At 41.9% G+C, this 19,640-nt stretch overlaps 1 protein-coding gene across 2 annotated transcripts; it reads right to left on the reverse strand.

The window, feature by feature from the left end:
• Positions 1-8,119: 8,119 nt before the first annotated feature.
• On the reverse strand, positions 8,120-19,414 carry SPATA45 (spermatogenesis associated 45). 2 transcript variants are annotated; one of them, XM_025429886.2, is made up of 4 exons: positions 19,290-19,414; positions 14,784-15,098; positions 11,397-11,542; positions 8,178-8,243 (listed from the first exon to the last, which is right to left on the reverse strand). In XM_025429886.2, the coding sequence occupies exons 2-4, from the start codon at positions 15,058-15,060 to the stop codon at positions 8,193-8,195; spliced, it is 474 nt and encodes a 157-aa protein (XP_025285671.1). In that variant the 5' UTR covers positions 15,061-15,098; positions 19,290-19,414; the 3' UTR covers positions 8,178-8,192. The 2 variants fall into 2 exon arrangements, with proteins under 2 accessions (XP_025285672.1, XP_025285671.1); XM_025429887.2 differs by lacking the exon at positions 11,397-11,542 and having other exon boundaries at positions 8,120-8,243.
• Between the last annotated feature and the right edge of the window lie 226 nt (positions 19,415-19,640).

The following is a 19,640-nucleotide window of genomic DNA, read 5'->3' on the forward strand; positions in this document are numbered from 1 at the left end:
ACAGAGAGAGGCAGAGACAGAGGCAGAGAGAGAAGCAGGCTCCATGCAGGGAGCCTGATGCAGGACCCCATCCCAGGACTCCAGGATCACAACCTGGGCTAAAGGCAGGTGCCAAACTGCTGAGCCACCCAGGGATCCCAAAATTAGATAATTTAGGGATTATCAGTGTTACAAGCTTAAACATGAGGCTCCAGGCAAAAACCTCCCCGTAGGCCCTCCTTATTTTTGGCTAATTCCATAGCAAGCTCATGTCCAAAAACAATGACTTCTTTGGTGAGCATCCTTATAATACATGAACAACCTGAGTAGTATTTATACCTTGCATCTTAAAACTGGTGCAAATAACATTTCCTAAGTTAATAGTTTAATAAATATAGAGAACCATGCGTTGCATATAAAAGCAGAAAGTGGGGGATCCCTGGGTGGCTCAGCGGTTTAGCGCCTGCCTTTGGCCCAGGGTGTGATCCTGGAGTCCAGGGATTGAGTCCCGCATCGGGCTCCTTGCATGGAGCCTGCTTCTCCCTCTGCCTGTGTCTCTGCCTCTCTCTCTCTCTCTCTCTCTCTCTCTCTCTGTGTCTCTCATTAATAAATAAATAAAATCTTAAAAAAAAAAAAAGCAGAAAGTGTTAAAAGTCTAAAAGAAAAAAGAAAAGTGTTAAAAGTCTGATGTCCTCTGTACAAGACCTTTCTGTGGATTGCTTCTGAAACCCAAGTAATTTAAATGAATTATATAAATGCTCACAGCTTATGTGTGATACATTTAGAATTATAATCCCCTGCACAGCCCAGGTGGCTCAGTGGTTTAGCGCCACTTTCAGTCCGGGGCCTGATCCTGGAGTCCCGGGATCGAGTCCACATCAGGCTCCCTGCATGGAGCCTGCTTATCTCTTTGCCTCTGTGTGTGTGTGTGTGTCTCTCACTCATGAATAAATAAAATCTTTAAAAAAAATAGAATTATAATCCCCTGATTTCCATTTGAGCACTTTTTTCCAAATATCATAGTGCCTCCCAAGTTGATCTCTACATTAGTTTAACATTCTTCAAAAGCCATCCTTCGGATACTTCAAATCAAGAACTCTGAATTTGAGTGGATAGGCAGTAGCTGAGGGAAGCAGTAGGGGAGAGAAAGGGTCTTGAGGTTCATATGGATGGACATCTTGACTATCTTTTTTGGCCACCACACATGTGAACTGCTTTCTTTAGAGAATCTCTCACCTTGTAGAAGTTGAAAATGCCAGGCAGTCACTTCCCAGCCTTCTTTGCAACCAAGGCATTATATTATGGCCCACCCTCAATTTTGAATTATTCTAGGGACAACGAAGAGGCCTGGACTGACTCGATTCCATTCTGGCAAGAGTGGCCAGTATAGCAGCGAATTTGGAGTCCAACTTGACAAGACTGGCAGTATTCACTGCAGGGTCTATGCCCAGTGGCTGTGGCAATAGTCATTATGCTTCTAGTTCAGTGGCATGAATTTGATTTTTCTGTCCTCATGGAGACTTTAGGAACTATCTGATAACCTTCAGTAAGTTCATTTCCTTAAATTTGCCAGATTTCGTTTCTGTTGCTTATATATATTTTTTAAGATTTTTATTTATTCATGAGAGACACAGAGAGGCAGAGACACAGGCAGAGGGAGAAGCAGGATCCATGTAGGGAGCCTGACATGGGACTCGATCCCCGGTCTCCAGGATCATACCCTGGGCCGAAGGCAGCACTAAACCGCTGAGCCACCGGGACTGCCCCAAAATTTTTAAAAATAGAAAACTTTTCACTGGGTCAGATATTTAGATTAGCTAGATGTGTAACTCTTGCATGAATTAGATATATTTTTAAATGATTGGAAAAACATCAAAAGAATATTTTACAGCATGTGAAAATTATATGAAATTCAGATTTCAATGTCCACAAAGGTTTCTTGGAAGACAGTTATGCTCCTTCATTTCCTGTGTCTGTGTTCATTCTACAGGGACAGAATTGCCTAGTTGCATCAGAGATCACATGGATGTAAAGACAGAAATACCTGTTAGCCTTATATGGAAAATGGTTTGCTGACCCCCGGCCTATACATTTCAGAATGATGCTTGAGACCCAGGGTTTCTTCTGGTCTGGAATTCAACCCCCTAAAGAGGATCCTTTCAACCTGAATTTAACTGGAAGTTTCCCTCAGTCCCAGCCAGAGCAGCGGTTCTCATTCCTGGCTGCACATCAGTATTGCCAGGGGAGCTTTTCATAAATTCCCCTCACATTTGGCCCAACCCAGGTAATTTAAATGAGAATTGCTAGAACCGGGATCTAGGGAAATGAATTTTTGGAAAGCTCACTAGATGTTTCTGAGGTGCAGCCAAAGGTGAGAACCATGTGCAGGAAAATGGAATGACTCCAAGAAAGGTGTTTGTGGGTGTGCCTTAAACTGCAATGCTTTTCAAACGTCAGTGTATATAAGTCAGCTGAGGGTCTTGTTAAAAAACAAATTCCAGGGGATCCCTGGGTGGCTCAGCAGTTTAGCGCCTGCCTTTGGCCCAGGGCAGGATCCTGGAGTCCTGGGATCGATTGAGTCCCATGTCGGGCTCCTTGAATGGAGCCTGCTTCTCCCTCCTCCTGTGTCTCTGCCTCTCTCTCTCTCTCTCTCCACGTCTATCATGAATGAATGAATGAATGAATGAATGAATGAATGAATGAATCTTAAACAAAAAAAGACATATTCCAGGAACGCCTAGTGGCTCAGTGGTTAAGTGCCTGCCTTCGGCCTGGGGCATGATCCTGGAGTCCTGGGATCGAGGTTCCCTGCAAGGAGCCTGCTTCTCCCTCTGCCTGTGTCTCTGCCTCTCTCTCTCTGTCTCTCATGAATAAATAAATCTTAAAAAAAAAAAATTTCCATTTCAGTAGAGCTGGGGTGAAACCAATGATGAGGTCCACAGCAGGGTGCCCCCCAAACATACCACTCTGCAGTATTATTTGTTTTTTGTTTTTTTTTAACTTGACAGAGAGAGAGCACAAGCAGGGCGACAGTAGACAGAGGGAGAAGCAGGCTCCCCTTGGAGCAGAGAGCCTGATGTGGGGCTTGATCCCAGGACCCCGGGATCATGACCTAAGCTAAAGGCAGATGCTTTACCAACTGAGCCACACAAATGCCCCTTATTTGGGTTATCTTGAATCAAAGTTACTTAAGAAGCAGTGGTGCGAGCAGCTCGGGTGGCTCAGCAGTTTAGCGCCACCTTCAGCCCAGGGCATGATCCCGGAGTCCCTGGATCGAGTCCCATGTCAGGCTCCCTGCACAGAGCCTGCTTCTGTCTCTGCCTCTCTATCAATCTGTGCCTCTCATGAATAAATAAAATCTTTTAAAAAGAAGCAGTGGGAAAAAAAAAAAAAGTGGTGCAAGAAGGACACTCAGCCTCCTCTGTCCCCCTGCAAGCAGGAAATAAATCTCCCCTGTGAAACGTACCCTGCTCCGAGCCCCACAGCTCCACAGCTGCCTCCCTCCCCTCCCCTTTTTGTATAATTTAATAAAGAAATGGTCGCTTTTCTATTTAAAAAAAAAAAAAAGGTACCCTCCCGAATCAGGAGGTACAGATACATCTTTATCACCAGAGACAGGGACTTCAGCTCCAAGAGGGCATACAAACACTTGTTTCTTCTTCACCACTTCAGTACCCCAAGCCTGGACTTATTAATTCCTCACAAATTTGTTTCTTTGTCTGAAAAGTACAAAAGTTTTGCTTTGGTCATTTCCTTTTTGGCCTCATGTTTTGTGAGTTCCCACCTGAAATTAAATTTTTCTCTCTCCTGTTAATCTCTTACATCAATTTAGTTATTAACCAGCTAAAGAACCTACAAAGGAAGAAACGTATTCCTCCCCTATACCTAAGATGACATATTTCAAAAAAAACTCCCAGATATTGCTATGCTGCTGGTGAGTAGCAAGGCAAGGGCAAGGACTTCACTGAACGTATAGGGCATATCCTGTGACTTTTAACTTTTGCCTGCTTAGTAATGAGTAGTTGCACAAGAGTTTTCTATTTTAGATATGGTAGTCAGTGAAGGCCTCTGAGGATGTGACCTGCTAGGTGAGTTGCTAGAGGGTGAGAAGGGGCCAGATGTGAGAAGAATGGGGAAAGAACTTCCTTCCCAGGCAGAGAGGAGCTGATGTGATGGCCCACAGGCAAGAGGGATTCACTTTGAATGACCTGTGTGATCACAGGGTGACAGAGGTGATGCTCTGTTTCCTTAATGGGAAAGATCACATTTAAAAAGGAGATGCCGGGGATCCCTGTGTGGCTCAGTGATTTAGTGCCTGCCTTCAGTCCAGGGCGTGATCCTGGAGACCTGGGATCGGGTTCCACGTGGGGCTCCCTGCATGGAGCCTGCTTCTCCCTCTGCCTGTGTCTCTGCCTCTCTCTCTCTCTCTCTCTCTCTCTCTCTCTGTCTCTCATGAGTGAATAAGTAAAATCTTAAAAAAAATTAAAAAAATTAAAAGGAGATGGCTTGGGATGCCTGGGTGGCTCAGTGGTTTAGCGCCTGCCTTTGGTTCAGAGCGTGATCCCCGGGGTCCTGGGATCCAGTCCTATGTTGGGCTCCCTGTGGGGAGCCTGCTTCTCCTTCTGCCTATGTCTCTGCCTCTCTCTGTGTGTCTCCCATGAATAAATAAAATCTTTTAAAAAATTTTTTGGAAATAGGGACGCCTGGGTGGCTCAGCCGTTGAGCGTCTGCCTTCAGCTCAGGGAGTGATCCAACAATCCCAGGATCGAGTCCCCGCATCGGGCTCCCTGCATGGAGCTTGCTTCTCCCTCTGCCTCTTCTCTGCCTCTCTCTGTGTGTCTCTCATGAATAAATAAAATATTTTTAAAATTCTTAATAAAAATAAAATAAAAAGGCGATGCCTCCATTCATCCTTATTGGATATATATCACCTTGAAATCAGTTCTTGAAATAGAAAATCAGAGGAATTGAGTCACCTGAGAAGGAAAGCCATTCACAGGAAGATGGGACACTGAGAGGAATAGTGGGACACAGGGAGGAATAGTGACAAGCTTAGCTCTGGTTCCTCCCTATCTCACACCTAGTTCATATTACACTGTAGTTATCGATGGTGATAGTTCTCTTCCTGGAGCAGATCCTCTATCTAAATTCTTTCAGGCAGTTAGGGGGAAGGTCAGGGTTTCTTCCTGAGTGTTTTAGGCCTTGATGGTTTTCAACTCAGAGTAACCTTATTCTACAGGCCAAAGTGGCACATCTTAGGACCCCTACATTCTGAACCCCTACGGCAGCTTCAGTAGCAATGGGGACCACACTGAAGTCGTCATTCTGGAGTACCAGGAGTGCCATGGGAGGCCTTCCTGCATAAGCATTAGTGGCCTTGACTTGGAAACTCACCTGCAGACAGCCATACAGGAAGCCAGAGCAGAGAAGGAGGAAAATGCTGGTCCCTACATGTTTATGAGGGAACAGGTGCGTCAACAGATATGAAACATTCCTGGGAGGGGGTAGAGGAGGTGGCTAGACTTATGATTCCAGGTAGAGTCAGAGTCCAAAATATATATGGTTGTGTGACATTTGAGTTTCTGGTTTTATCCCCGCCTGTTGTAGGGTGTATAGTGAAGGAGGATGTGGAAACACCAACTAGGGAAAGGGGCTGGGGAAGGGAAGGCTTCCAGGAGAAGGTGGCATTTAAACTAAAGCAAGCCAAAACAAACAAACAAACAAATAAATAAAATAAAATAAAATAAAATAAAATAAAATAAATAGGGATCCCTGGGTGGCACAGCGGTTTAGCGCCTGCCTTTGGCCCAGGGTGCGATCCTGGAGACCTGGGATCGAATCCCACGTCGGGCTCCCGGTGCATGGAGCCTGCTTCTCCCTCTGCCTATGTCTCTGCCTCTCTCTCTCTCTCTCTCTCTCTCTGTGTTACTATCATAAAATAAAATAAATTAAATTAAATTAAAATAAAATAAATAAAATAAAATAAAGCAAGCCAAGTGAAGGGAGGATAGCAGAACAAGGCGAAGAACCACCAATAGTTCCTTAAAACCTGGAAGGTAGGAGGGGATTACCTACCTACCATTTCCTAGGGGAAATGAGGCTAGAAGGGTGGTTAATTATATAGTATATCACCTGACACTCATTCACTATGTGTTGATTCCCCAGGACTCATCCTAGATTGAACCCAAGGAATGATGTATCTAATACGTCTTCATTTGGGCTGCTCCATGTTGGGAGAGAATTCTCCACAGAACTCCTGTTTCTGCATGTCTTGGGAGCAGAGGCACAGACAGGTTTTGTTCCAGACTATCTCTTCAAGGGTCATTGTAGCCAAGGACCTTGGATGACAGAAATAATACTCTTACTGGAACAGAGAGCAGGTTTATTTATCACCCAGTATAATAAACGTTGGGTTTCTTAAGCTCAGGGGTCCTCTGGTGTCAAGCAAAACCTCTGTGGGTGTGGCATTTATCTGGACTGTTCCATATTGCCATGGGGGGTGGTGGGAGACGGCAAGGGGGACCTCCCTAAACACAAGGCTTGTGCTACTTGCTGTGCTCCGAATAATAAAGTCCTTGGCCTTAGAACCAAGAGTCTTTTGCCTTCTGTCAATGCTCATGAAGCTTGCCTTTTTGAGAAGCAAAAAATTAGTTTGGGATCTGGCTTTTTTTTAACATACCTTCAGAGTTAATGAATCTTACTGCACTTGTATAGCCCTAGCTAAGGTAGGGTTTTAGGCCAGTTGAATGATCCATAATCCTTTCTGATACGAAAATGCATTGGTTCATGAATCTGAGCTTTCTGCGGAGACAATGGGCAACTAAATACAAGGTGAATATTTTACTGATATAAAGACAAATGCTTGGAGCCTGGGTGGCTCAGCAGTTGAGCATCTATCTGCCTTGGGCTCAGGGCATGATCCTGGTCCCAGAGTCCAGTCCCACATCGGGCTACCTGCATGGAGCCTGCTTCTCCCTCTGTCTGTGTCTCTGCCTCTCTCTGTATGTCTCTCAGGAATAAATAAATAAAATCTTTAAAAATCTAAAAATAAAAAAATAAAAACAAATGCCAAAAAACCAGGCAGTGCTTGGCTTACCAAATGAAATCGGTTATGACCTCAGACTACCTACATTAGTTAAATTGGAAAATAGCTATCCAGGAAACAATGACACAGAGGTGATGGTAGCCAAATAGGGTTTGGCCACTAGAGGGTTCTAGCAATGCCCTCTTTGGGGATGGGCAGTGAAATAGATCAAAAGTATAGGCACCTTGTATTACTTTCTCAAGTATGTACTTCAAATTATCAGGATCGTAGCTTTAACAAAGTAAGTTAATACAATTAGGCAATAGAATCAAGTGTTAACTATGAGAAACTTTAGCCTCTGACTTGTTTAGTAGGGATTGGTCGACACATGCTACAAATGTTCAAACTATTTAAACATTCTAGGTTAAGAAATAATTATAATAAATTAAAAAATAAACATTCTAGGTTAGTGGTGCCTGGGTGGCTCAGTTGGAAGAGCATGTGATTCTTGGTCTCAGATTTGTGGGTGTGAGCCTCATGTTGGATGTAGAGATTACTTAAATAAATAAACTTCAAAAAAAGATTTTATTTATTTATTCATGAGAGACAGAGAGAGGGAGGCAGAGACACAGGTAGAGGGAGAAGCAGGCTCCATGCAGGGAGCCTGACGTGGGACTCAATCCGGCGTCTCCAGGATCAGGCCATGGGCTGAAGGCAGCGCCAAACTGCTGAGCCACCAGGGCTGCCCCCCCCAAAAAATATTTTAGATTATAAAAGAGAAGACGAGGGTGCCTGGGTATCTCAGTCAGTTAAGGGTTTGCTTTTGGCTCAGGTCATGATTCTGGGATCCAGTCCCACATCATCGGGCTTCCTGTTCAGCAGGGAGTTTGCTTCTCCTTTTGTACCTCCCCCTGCTCATGCTCTTTCTCTCTCTCTAATAAATAAAATCTTTAAAAAAAAAAAAAAAGATCATCACTGTAAAAGTGAACTTTTTGGTCATTCATCCTTGAAACTATCTTTAATCACTCAAAACCTTTCCAAGACATCTAAGTCTAAATAATGGGATGGAATGAATAAAGGTCTATTTTATATGACAATAAAATGTTTTCTTGGTGATCTAGTGAATAATTATTTTACTTCTTTCATAATATTTGTCAATAAGACAGACATTGAAGAAGGATCAAAGAAATTATATTTCTGTGTGTCTCTGGAGATGCACTTTATCCAAATATGGCATTATCTGAAAAATAAAAAGTAAATAGTTGTTATATAATGTGTAATACATTTCATAGTTCTGGAATAACCCCGAGGGCAAGGAGGATGAGTACTGCTTCACAGATACAGAACATAAGGCTTAGAAACACTAAATGAGGGGATCCCTGGGTGGCTCAGCGGTTTAGCGCCTGCCTTTGCCCCAGGGCATGATCCTGGAGTCCCGGGATCAAGTCCCACATCAGGCTCCCTGCATGGAGTCTGCTTCTCCCTCTGCCTGTGTCTCTGCCTCTCTCTGTGTCTCTCATGAATGAATAAATAAATAAAATATTTTTAAAAAGAAAAAAAAAACACTAAATGACTAAGCGTATGACCCTTGTCAATGGCAGAAGCAGAACGTGAACCCAGGTGCAATGGAGTGAATGTTTGTGTTCCCCCACCTCCCCAAATTCCTATGTTAAAACCCTAATCACAGTGTGTCAGTGTCAAGAGCTGGGGGCCTTTGGGTGGTAAGTCATGAGGGTGGAGTCCTCATAAGTGGGATTAGTACCCTTAGAAGAAGAGGCCAGAGAGGGATGCCTGGGTGGCTCAATGGTTGAGCATCTGCCTTCAGCTTGGGTCGTGATCCTGGGGTCCTGGGAACAAGTCCCGCTTCTCCCTCTGCCTAGGTCTCTGCCTCTCTCTCTGTGTCTCTCATGGATAAATAAAATCTAAAAAAAAAAAAAAAAAGAAGAAGAAGAAAGAAAAGAGGAAAAGAAGAGGCCAGAGAGCTAGCTAGCTCTTTCTACCATGTGATGACACAGCAAGAAAACAGTCCTCTCTAAACCAGGCAGAGGGCATTCATCAAGAACCCAAACATGTCAGCACCCCAATCTCAGACTTCCAGCATCCAGAACTATGAGAAAGTTTGTTTATGCACCCCATCTGTTGTGATTTGTTATAACATGCTGAACAATGACACCTGCATCTTCAGCTTTTAAGGCTAATATGTTCAAGTAAGACTGCTCCTCTTTTGGCCTCGACATCTCCAGGTGAAAGATTGAAAAAAGAGCTTAAAGACCTCTGGCTAAGAAAACTCATTCCCTGGTCTTCATATTACTATTGATTGAAGCAAAGACGAGTTCCCAGAACTCCAAGTGCTCTTAGCAAAGTCCCCAACCTTTTTCATCTTTAACACTAGTCGTCTCACCACCATTTGGGACCATTAAGACTACTCTCATTCTCTTCCTTATTCCTGTTAGTTGACTATCTCAAGAAGCCAGGAGTTCTGAGAGAGACACAAACCGAGAAACAGACTCTAGAGTCCTAGTATATGGTTACCAGAGGGGAGGTGGTGGGGGGGATGCGTCAAATAGGTGATGGAGATTAAAGAGTATACTTATCATGATCAAAATAATAATAATAAAACAAATAAAAATAATGGGAAAAAAAAAAAGCCAGGAGTTCTGGATTGGCCCACATGCCCTAATGTTAACCACATAGCTCTATGAGCAAGAGGGCATTCTCTACCCAGAACTTCTATTCACTCCCATCCTGCTGCTTTATGTTTCTCCAAAGCTCTTACCTTATAACTACCTATCTCTATCTATCAAGTGGATCCACTCTATCACTGTATTGCCAAGCCCAAACAGTGCCTGGCAGAAAGCAGATACTCATTAAAATTTGCTGAAAGAATTGTGTTTCTTCCTCTAACATAGGTATATACAAAGGAAAAGAGTAAAGTACTTTCTAATCCTTACTGTATATACCCAGCCAAATGTACCTTCTTATTATCCTCCTCCATTCCTGAAGAACCTGGACAGCAACAAACATGCCATGAGAAACTCTAAGTTTGGGAGCCATCACCCAAGGGCACACCTACTGGTTTCAAGAAGAATAAGGTAAGATTTACCATGACTTCAGGAAAAATACATTCTATGTCTCAATATCTATTCAATCAGATGGGTATTTTCTGAGTGCTTTATCAATCCCAAACACCATTCTAGGAATGGAATGGAAACAGCGATGAAGAAACCAATATTGGGATCCCTGCATGGCGCAGTGGTTGGCCATCTGCCTTTGGCTCAGGGCATGATTCCCAGTCTGGGGATGGAATCCCTCATCGGGCTCCCTGCAAGGGGCCTGCTTCTCCCTCTATGTCTCTGCTTCTCTCTCTGTGTCTCTCATGAATAAATAAAATCTTTTTAAAAAATGTTTTTTGAAAAGAAAAAAGAAAAGAAACCAATACCATCAAGGAGCTAAATTAGGGAGTAACAAATATCATTGAAGAAAAGGACACCAGGTGTGGTGCTGCAAGATATTGGGAAGTTCTATTTATATAGGGTGATTTTTTAAAAAGATTTTATTTATTTATTCATGAGAGACACAGAGGGAGAGAGACAGAGACACAGGCAGAGGGAGAAGCAGGCTCCCTGTGGGGAGCCCGATGAGGGACTCAGTCCCAGGACCCTGGGATCACTCCCTGAGCCAAAGGCAGACACTCAACCACTGAGCCACCCAGCCGTCCCTATATAGGGTGATTTCTGATTAATTGGTTTTTGAACAAGAGCTGAATAAAGTGAGGGAAGTAGAGTTCCAGACAGGGGAACAGCATGTGCCAAATCCCTAATGTGGGAACAGGAGTGCTGTGTCCCAGGAACAGGAAGAAAGCCAAGGTGGTTAAATGAAATGAGTCCAGGGAGAGTGGAGAGATAAGGGTGAAAAGGTAAGCAGGGACTTGTTCATGGAGAGCCTTTAAGCACAGGATAAGGCGTGTGGATTTTACCTAAGTGTGGTATGAGACCATAGGCCAGTTTTGACTAATGAATGACGTATCTAATGTAGGTTTTATAAAGTTCACTCAGGAGGTCATGTAAAGAAATAAATTTGAGAGGCATCAAGAATGGAGGCTGGAGGGCAAACAGCAGGCCCATGCTATCCTTTAGGAAAGAGATGAGTATGGTTTGAAACAGGGTGGCAGCTGTGGTCAGATTCAGAGACAGATTTTGAGGGAGCAGTTGACAGGACTTGCCGACCAATCAGATGTAGGACGGGAGACAAATAAGAGAACCAGAGTTACTCCTAGATTTTTGACCATTTTCCAAAATGAAAAGGCAGGGGTGAGTATTTATGTTTAGGATTAAAGGGTAGGAATTCTTTTTAGGCAATGGGTTAACATCAAGTAGAGGTGGTAGTCTGATACCTGCAGTCTGAGGGATATATAAAACTTCTCAGAAGAAAGGTCAGGGCCAGAAATAGCAATGTGGAAGTTATCAAAATAGAGATGAGATTCTTCAAGCCCTGTAAGATTGAAGACCAGCAATCTGTCTAGTTGGGATCCCCTAAAAACTAAGCATAGATGAAGAGAAATAGGCCATCTTATAGAAAGAGGATATTATTTTACAGTTAATGATGTTTATCATTCAAATCAATACATATTTGTCAATGGTTTACAGGAGTAATATGTTCATCAAATTTTATTTTTTTAAAGATTGATTTTATTTATTTATTTATTTATTTATTTATTTATTTATTTATTTATGAGAGAGAGAGGCAGAGACACAGGCCGAGGGAGAAGCAGGCTCCCTGCAAGGAGACTGATGTGGGACTTGATCCTGGATCCCAGGATCACACCCTGGGTCAAAGGCAGATGCTCAACCACTGAGCCACCCAGGCACCCCAACTTTCACTGCTTTTAAGTCAATTTCTCCCAAAAAGATAGTCTTCCAGGAACAAAACCAATTTTTACCTCTATCTATCTCTCAATTGATATATACTCAGGAACAAAATACTTTCTAAAAGTATTTAGAAAAAAAAAACTCAAAAAAATGTCAGCACCCTTCTCTATACCCACATGCTTTCTACTTGTGAAAATAATAATAATAATAATAAGCCCCCAATATCTCTTATTTATCCTTGATTAAAATTAAAGTTGAAATCAAAGACCTTAGAGATTAATGAGAAAACCATGGGAAAAGATTCTAATAAGCTTTTGGGAATACACAGCACTGTGTCAATAATTACCTACCACTTGTTCAAACAAATGGTTCTCAAGGTTTTTGGTCTCAAGATCCATTATATTCTTGAGAATTATTAAAGACCCTATCACGGTTTTGTTCATTGTTATATATTTCAATATTTATCACATTAGAAATTTAAATGGAGGGGCACCTGGGTGGCTCAGTGGTTGAACATCTGCCTTTGGCTCAGGTTGTGATCCCAAGGTCCTAGGATCAAGTCTCGCATCGGGCTCCCCATGGGGGAGGCTGCTTCCCCCTCTGCCTATGTCTCTGCCTCTCTCTCTCTCTGTCTCTCATGAATAAATAAATAAAATTTTAAAAAATTAAATGGAGAAAAAATTTAAAGCTCAAGAATACAAGTCCACATTCCATCTAATGGTCAGAAGAATGATGCAATTGCATGTCATATTGCTTTTGGAAAGCTCCATTGTACTCCCATGAGAGTAAAAAAGGTAAGTAATATCTGAGCATCATTATGAAAATAGCTTTGACCCTATGGGTCCCTGAAAAAGACCTGAATGCGCAGGGGTCTCCAGACCACCCTTTGAGAACTACTAATTTTTTAGACTAAAATAGAAAAAGCATGTATTTACATGCTAACTACTGTAACATTTAAATCAGGTTTATGCTTATTCTGTATCTTGTCATCATAAAGTTGAATGTCTGTTTGAGTCTATTTACTTAAGAGAAACAAAGAGCTTTTCTGCAATATTCAAAGGTTTGTTTTGGGACACCTGGGTGGCTCAGTGGTTGAGCGTCTGCCTTCAGCTCAGGGCATGATCCCAGCATCCTGGGGATCAAGTCTCCCACCCCCACTCGGAATTCCCACAGGGAACCTCCTTCTCCCTCTGCCTATGTGTGCCTCTCTCCCTGTCTCACATAAATAAATAAAATCTTTTTAAAAATTGTTTAATAAATAAAGGTTTGGGGATCCCTGGGTGGCTCAGTGGCTTAGCGCCTGCCTTCAGCCCAGGGCCTGATCCTGGAGACCCAAGATCAAGTCCCACATCGGGCTCCCTGCATGGAGCCTGCTTCTCCCTCTGCCTGTGTCTCTACCTCTCTCTCTCTCTCTTTTTCTCTGTGTGTGTGTGTCTCTATGAAAAATAAATTTTAAAAATCTTTAAAAAAAAACACTTAAAAAAAACTATCAAAAGAGCATCTGTTTGAACAGATAAACTTTAAAAAAATTAAAAAAATAAAGGTTTGTTTGAATGTTCCAGGATTGTTGGTTTATAACCTTGACGTCCTTAATGTTGGCTATTGAAATTACATTTGTTAGACTCTGTTTTGTAGAAAACCATGTGTATTCACAAAATGGTAAACTATGTTTGTCATATAAGGTGGATATTAGTCTCCACCATTAAACTTGTGAGGACTAACCTACTAGTGGTTAACTAGTGTGGCTTAACTCATCTGGTTCCAAGTAATTCAAGCAGAATAAAAGATTATCCAAATCACTTAGAGCACTAAAGCGATTCTTCCTTGTAATGAGTTATGTTTTGAGTAAAATAAACACATGGCTATTACAGATTAACTTTCAAACACAGTGGAGAATCTGTTTCCCATGCCACACTGTATCACCTCTCTGTATCACTTACTAAGATCATGGGTCAAATGGAAAGTCGCAACCACCTCATCAAAGAAGTTAAGTCTCCAAAACAGTGATTCTTTTCTTTCTGATCTAACTTAATCATGCTGTTTTTATTTAATATAATTACACTTTTTTTTTCCAAATATATAACAAAATACCATCAGTTGCTTGTCTTGACTTAGAAACAAGTATTCAAGGATGCCTGGGTAGCTCAGCAGCTAAAGCATCTGCCTTTGGCTCAGGGCCTGATCCTGGAGTCCAGGGATCAAGTCCCACATCAGGTTCCCTGTGTAGAGCCTGCTTCTCCCTCTGCCTATGTCTCTGCCTCTCTCTGTGTCTTTCATGAATAAATAAATAAAATCTTAAAAAAAAAAAAAAAAAAGAAACAAGTATTCACAATCAAGAGTAGTTACCCTTTCTCTTCTCCCTCCTGCAAAATAATGTCACCACCACCACAAACCCCTATGCCAACCTCCTTCCACATTTTATAATTGTTACTCAGGGCTTCTTGTTTGATATTTGTCATCAAAATCATTTCTATTGAATCTCAATTTTGTACGTGAAATTTTTGCAGAGGCAACAGAAATTGGTGAAATAGGAAGTCTCTGGAGGGTTTTTTGTTTTTTTGTTTTTTTGTTTTTTTTCTATTATAAGTATCTATATCAACTTTTCTCAAATGATGGTTCTCAGGCTCTCCTTAGTCTGCTGAAAATGCAGATTCTGGGACCTAAAGGAGAGCCTACTGAATGAGTCAGCCTGGAAGTGAAGCTTGGGATTCTCTAAGCATAAGAAACTGAGAATCTGGTCTATTGCTACATCACCTAACCTCATTGATTGATGCTTTTTACTTCAGACAGATTTCCTTTAAACTATCCCAGAGTGATACTTACCGAAACTCTCTCAACCCCAGAAATTCTCCTCAAGTTTACTTATAAATACCTCCTGTCAATTGGGTGGGAATCCTACCATAACAACTTACTTTTTGCAGGAAAGTGCTTTTTCTCTGGGTGAGCAAGGAGACTCCGTTTAATCCAGGAGCTCCTGCCACTGTCAGGAACAGATTCTTTAATTTGAGTGTGAGTAGAGGACTGACAGGCGGTGCTGAAATGCCTCTTTTGAACTCTCAGTGAGCTAACTTGATTGCTTCTTTCCACAAAGCAGTTGGATTCACGCTTTTCATTTATTTCCTCCAGGAGACGTTGTCTGCTTGCTTTAAGCTTTTCAATTCTTTCACTGGTCCTGTTTGTAGAAGTCATTGTGCTGGCAAAGGAATCATCAAATGATTCCTGCTGTCCTGCAAACAAATGACAAAGTACCATCAGTGGCTGCTTAACCTTGAAGTCAGTATTACAGTCCACTCCTCTTTCCCCTCCTGTAAAATGCCACCACCACCACTGTGCCCCTCACCCCACATCTCATTCCATTTTTATCCTTGTTTTCAAAGCTCTTTTTGTATTTTGATGTTTCCTCGGGAAATAAAGATCAGAAAAAGAAGACCTGAGTAAGAATATATGTTGTCAAAAAAAAAGAATATATTTTGTCTTTGAAACTAATACAGTGTATTCATTCTTGATTTTTAGGGACTCTTATTGCTTCTTTTCATTCTAAAATAATATATATTCATTGTAGAAAATGCAGGAAAGCATCAGGTAGGAGACGCCTGGGTGGCTCAGTGGTTTAGTGTCACCTTCAGCCCAGGGCCTGATCCTGGAGACCCGGGATCAAGTCCCACATCGGGCTCCCTGCATGGAGCCTGCTTCTCCCTCTACCTGTGTCTCTGCCTCTCTCTGTGTGTCTCTCATGAATAAATGAATAGAATCTTTAAAAACAAAAAACAATCTCACATTAACATTTTATATAGACGAACAGAGCTTTCTTTTAAGTGACTATGGTGGACTAGATTATTCATTCAGACATAGCTCCCAGTGAAAACTACTAAAAATTCTGGGGAAATTTTTAAATTTGTTCATGAAATGATAAGAGAGTTAGAAAATATCAAGTCCAAAATGAAAGAAAGCAAGAACGAGGACATAGAGAGGTAGACACAATCTGTGCTTGCCTGAGGACATTTTCTGATCCTGGAGGTTAGAGAAGTCATTCTGCTAGCCTACCCTACAAGGGACAGAAAATCAAAGCCCAAAGCTATGCACCAGTGAAGAGCCTAAAGCAACCTTTTCCATATTAAGTTGGCCTCCAAAAGGTTACGCCCTCAGGGTGAGAGTGGATAAGAAATAAATTCACATTCCATCACCAACTTGCCGGAAGAATGTTGCTTTAGCACTAAGCACAGCTCTGGGGGAAAATCCCTCCATGAAAAGTTTTAAGTGCTTCCTGACTCACATGTATTTCCAGCCCAAATTCACAACTAGAGCAGTTACAAGAAATGTCAAGCTGAAAAACAAGAATGGTGCAAGAAACACCAAGCTAAGAAGCAAGGGTGGTGGCAAGAATTTAGCTGAAGGGGTTCCAGGCTAGGATGACACCCAAGTGATTGACAGAAGGAAACTCAACTCTTTTTTGGAAGAACTCCATCGTAGGCTTCTGGGAATTCCCAGTAGTACTTTTTCAAAGATAACAAATAGCACATAGCCAACGATAATCAATCAAGCACTAAGGTAGATGAAGCATCGTAAAGTGAGAACAGCAGCAACAAAACCATGAAATCTACTATGTGAGAAGCCTGGTATGAATTACAGAACAAAGACACATACTACACTTATTTTTTTACATACTACACTTAAAGAAACGAGAAATCAGTTTGCAGCTATCTTCAAGAAACAAGCCAAAGAGAACTTCTAGAAATGAAAAAATGTTATTCAATAATATTTAAATGTAGGTTTAGCAGCAGATGTGGATTCAGATGAAGAGATAGAGGACTGTGGGATAAATCAGAGGTAATTATCCTGAATGCAGCACAGAAGGACAAAAAAGACAAAAAGTATGAAAAAGTTAAATTTGTGGAGGACACAGTGAGGTCAAACCTACATGAAATGGGAAATCCAGAGGACAAAAATGAAGCAGAGACAAGATTTAAAAAGATGTTTGAGAAATATCCAGAATTGATAAATGATACTATTCCATAAACTCAAGAAGCTCAAAGAATAGCAGTCAAGATTTTTTATTTTAAGATTTTATTTATTTATTCATGAGGGAAACAAAGTGAAGAGGCAGACATAGGTAGAGGGAGAAGCAGGTTCCCTGCGGGGAGCCCAACACGGGACTCGATCCCAGGACCCCAGGAACCATGACCTGGGCCAAGAGCAGGCACTCAACCACTGAGCCACCCAGGTGCCCAAGATTTTTTTTAATCCACACTTAGGGGCACCTGGGTGACAGTCTGTGACACGTCTGCCTTTGGCTCAGGATCCCCAGGTCCTGGGATGGAGCCCCACATTAGGATCTCTGCTCAGGAGGAGTCTGAGCTACCTCTCCCACTGCTTATGTTCTCTCTTGCTATCTCTCTCTCTCTCTCTTCTACTCTCTCAAATAAATAGAAATAAAATCTTTAAAAAAATAATAAAATTTCAAGATGGCAATAGCAGAGCATTAAGCCAAGTGCAGGGTCCCTTTTGAGCATGGGGTCCCTGTGTTAGTGCAGAAGTCGCATGTCTATGACTCTGTGTATGACATAACAACAGGATGATTTCTGATTAATTCACCCAGTTTTACAGTTTTTTAAATGAAGATAAGTAATACACATAATCTATGGCTTTTTTTTTAAAAAAGGATTTTATTTATTTATTCATGAGAGACAGAGGGAGAGGCAGAGACACAGGCAGAGCGAGAAGCAGGCTCCATGCAGGAAACCTGCCCAGTGTGGCACTAGGCCATGCGAATCCGGGATCACGCCCTGAGCCAAAGGCAGACGCCCAACTGCTGAGCCACCCAGGCGGCCCTAACCTATGGCTTTTTAAAGGGATTTGAGTGGTCCCTGGCTGTCTCAGTTGATGGAACACACGACTCTTGATCTCAGGGTTATGAATTCAAGTCCCATGTTGGGTGTAGAGACTACCTAAAAATAAAATAAAATCTTAAAAACGACAACAACAACAACAAAATAAAGGGCTTTGAAGGTAGCTCCAGTGGCTCAGCGGTTTAGCACCGCCTTCAGCCCAGGGCCATGATCCTGGAGACCCGGGATCGAGTCCCACGTCGGGCTCCCTGCATGGAGCCTGCTTCTCCCTCTGCCTGTGTCTCTGTATCTCTCATGAGTAAATAAATAAAATCTTATAAACAAGTAAATAAATGGCTTTGAAAATATTAAGCATATATGTAGAGAACATCCTTATTATTAATGGATTTCATATTTGCAAATTTGCCTACTCATAAAAATTTGTTATCTCAAAATCCATACACGTGGCATTTTCATCATCATTCCCAGAAATGTACAGAACTGCAAAAATCTGAGTCTCCTTGATGTGCATATTCCCAGCTAAGGTCAAACAAAGGGACACTTTGCCTTCTTGCTCTAGCCCTCATACTATAAACAAGTGTCTTTTTCCTGATCTATTTAGTGTCTTTTTCTTAGGATGCCCCCCAAGTACAGCGCTAAAGGGCTTTCTAGTGCTCCTAAGCAGCAAGGCTGCTGTATTGTGCCTTACATGCCTTAGATAAGCTTTCTTCAGGCTTGAGTTATGTCATACTGCTTTAAGTTGTGAGTTCAATTTTTTTTTAAAGATTTTATTTAGGGTAACCCGGGTTGTTCAGTGGTTAGTGCCTGCCTTCAGCCCGGGCATGATCCTGGAGACCCAGGATCGAGTCCCTTGTCGGGCTCCCTGAGTGGAGCCTGCTTCTCCCTCTGCCTGTGTCTCTGCCTCTCTCTGTGTCTCTCAGGAATAAATAAATAAAATCTTTTTATTCATGAGAGACACAGAGAGAGACAGAGACAGAGACAGAGAGGCAGAGACACAGGCAGAGGGAGAAGCAGGTTTCCTGCAGGGAGCCCCATGTGGGACTCTATCCTGGGACCCCAGGATCACGCCCAGGGCAAAGGTAGCCGCTCAACCCCTGAGGCACCTAGGCATCCCTGGGAATTCAATGTTAATGAATCAACAGTAAATATTAAATAATGTGCCTCTAGGGACACCTGGGTGGATCAGTGGTTGAGCATCTGCCTTTGGCACAGGGCCTGATCCGGGGGACCAGGATCCAGTCCAACATCAAGCTCCTTGCAGAGTCTACTTCTCCCTCTGCCTATGTCTCTGCCTCTCTCTATGTGTCTCTTATGAATAAATAAATTTTAAAAAATAATAACGTGCCTCTACACAAATAGATACATAAAATAAAGTTACATATCGATTGTGACAAAAATGTTATGACCAGAGGCTCATAAGAACCTAACCCTGTATTTCCCCTAGGCGCCGGGGGTATTTGCTAATTCAATGTTTGAGGCCTCTTTACAGAATATAACTACTACAATAACAAGAATCAACTGTATATATAGAAAATACACTATTGCTTCTACAGGTATGTTATTATAAATTACCTTTAATGCACAGCAACCCAAAGCCTGTTTGAAGTCCACTGGTTTGGATCAGCCTACTGTAATGTTACCCTGGTGATAGAACATCATGACCTAAGACATTCCAACTTTGTTCTCTTCATAGAACCCTAATTAAGAGAAATTTTGGAGTTAGACCATTTATTTATCAGCCATGTATCCTTGAATAAATTGCTAAATCTCAATATTAATTTCTTCATCTGAGATAAAGAGCTATATTTCATTAAGTTGTATGTTTGTGTGTATACGGTAAAAGGTAGGGAGAAAGTTGGAATTAAATGAGATACACATGTAAAGCTCTTTACATTGTGTCCGGTATCAATTTATTACATGTAC

This window comes from Canis lupus, chromosome 7, assembly GCF_003254725.2.
Source record: "Canis lupus dingo isolate Sandy chromosome 7, ASM325472v2, whole genome shotgun sequence".
Taxonomy (NCBI): domain Eukaryota; kingdom Metazoa; phylum Chordata; class Mammalia; order Carnivora; family Canidae; genus Canis; species Canis lupus.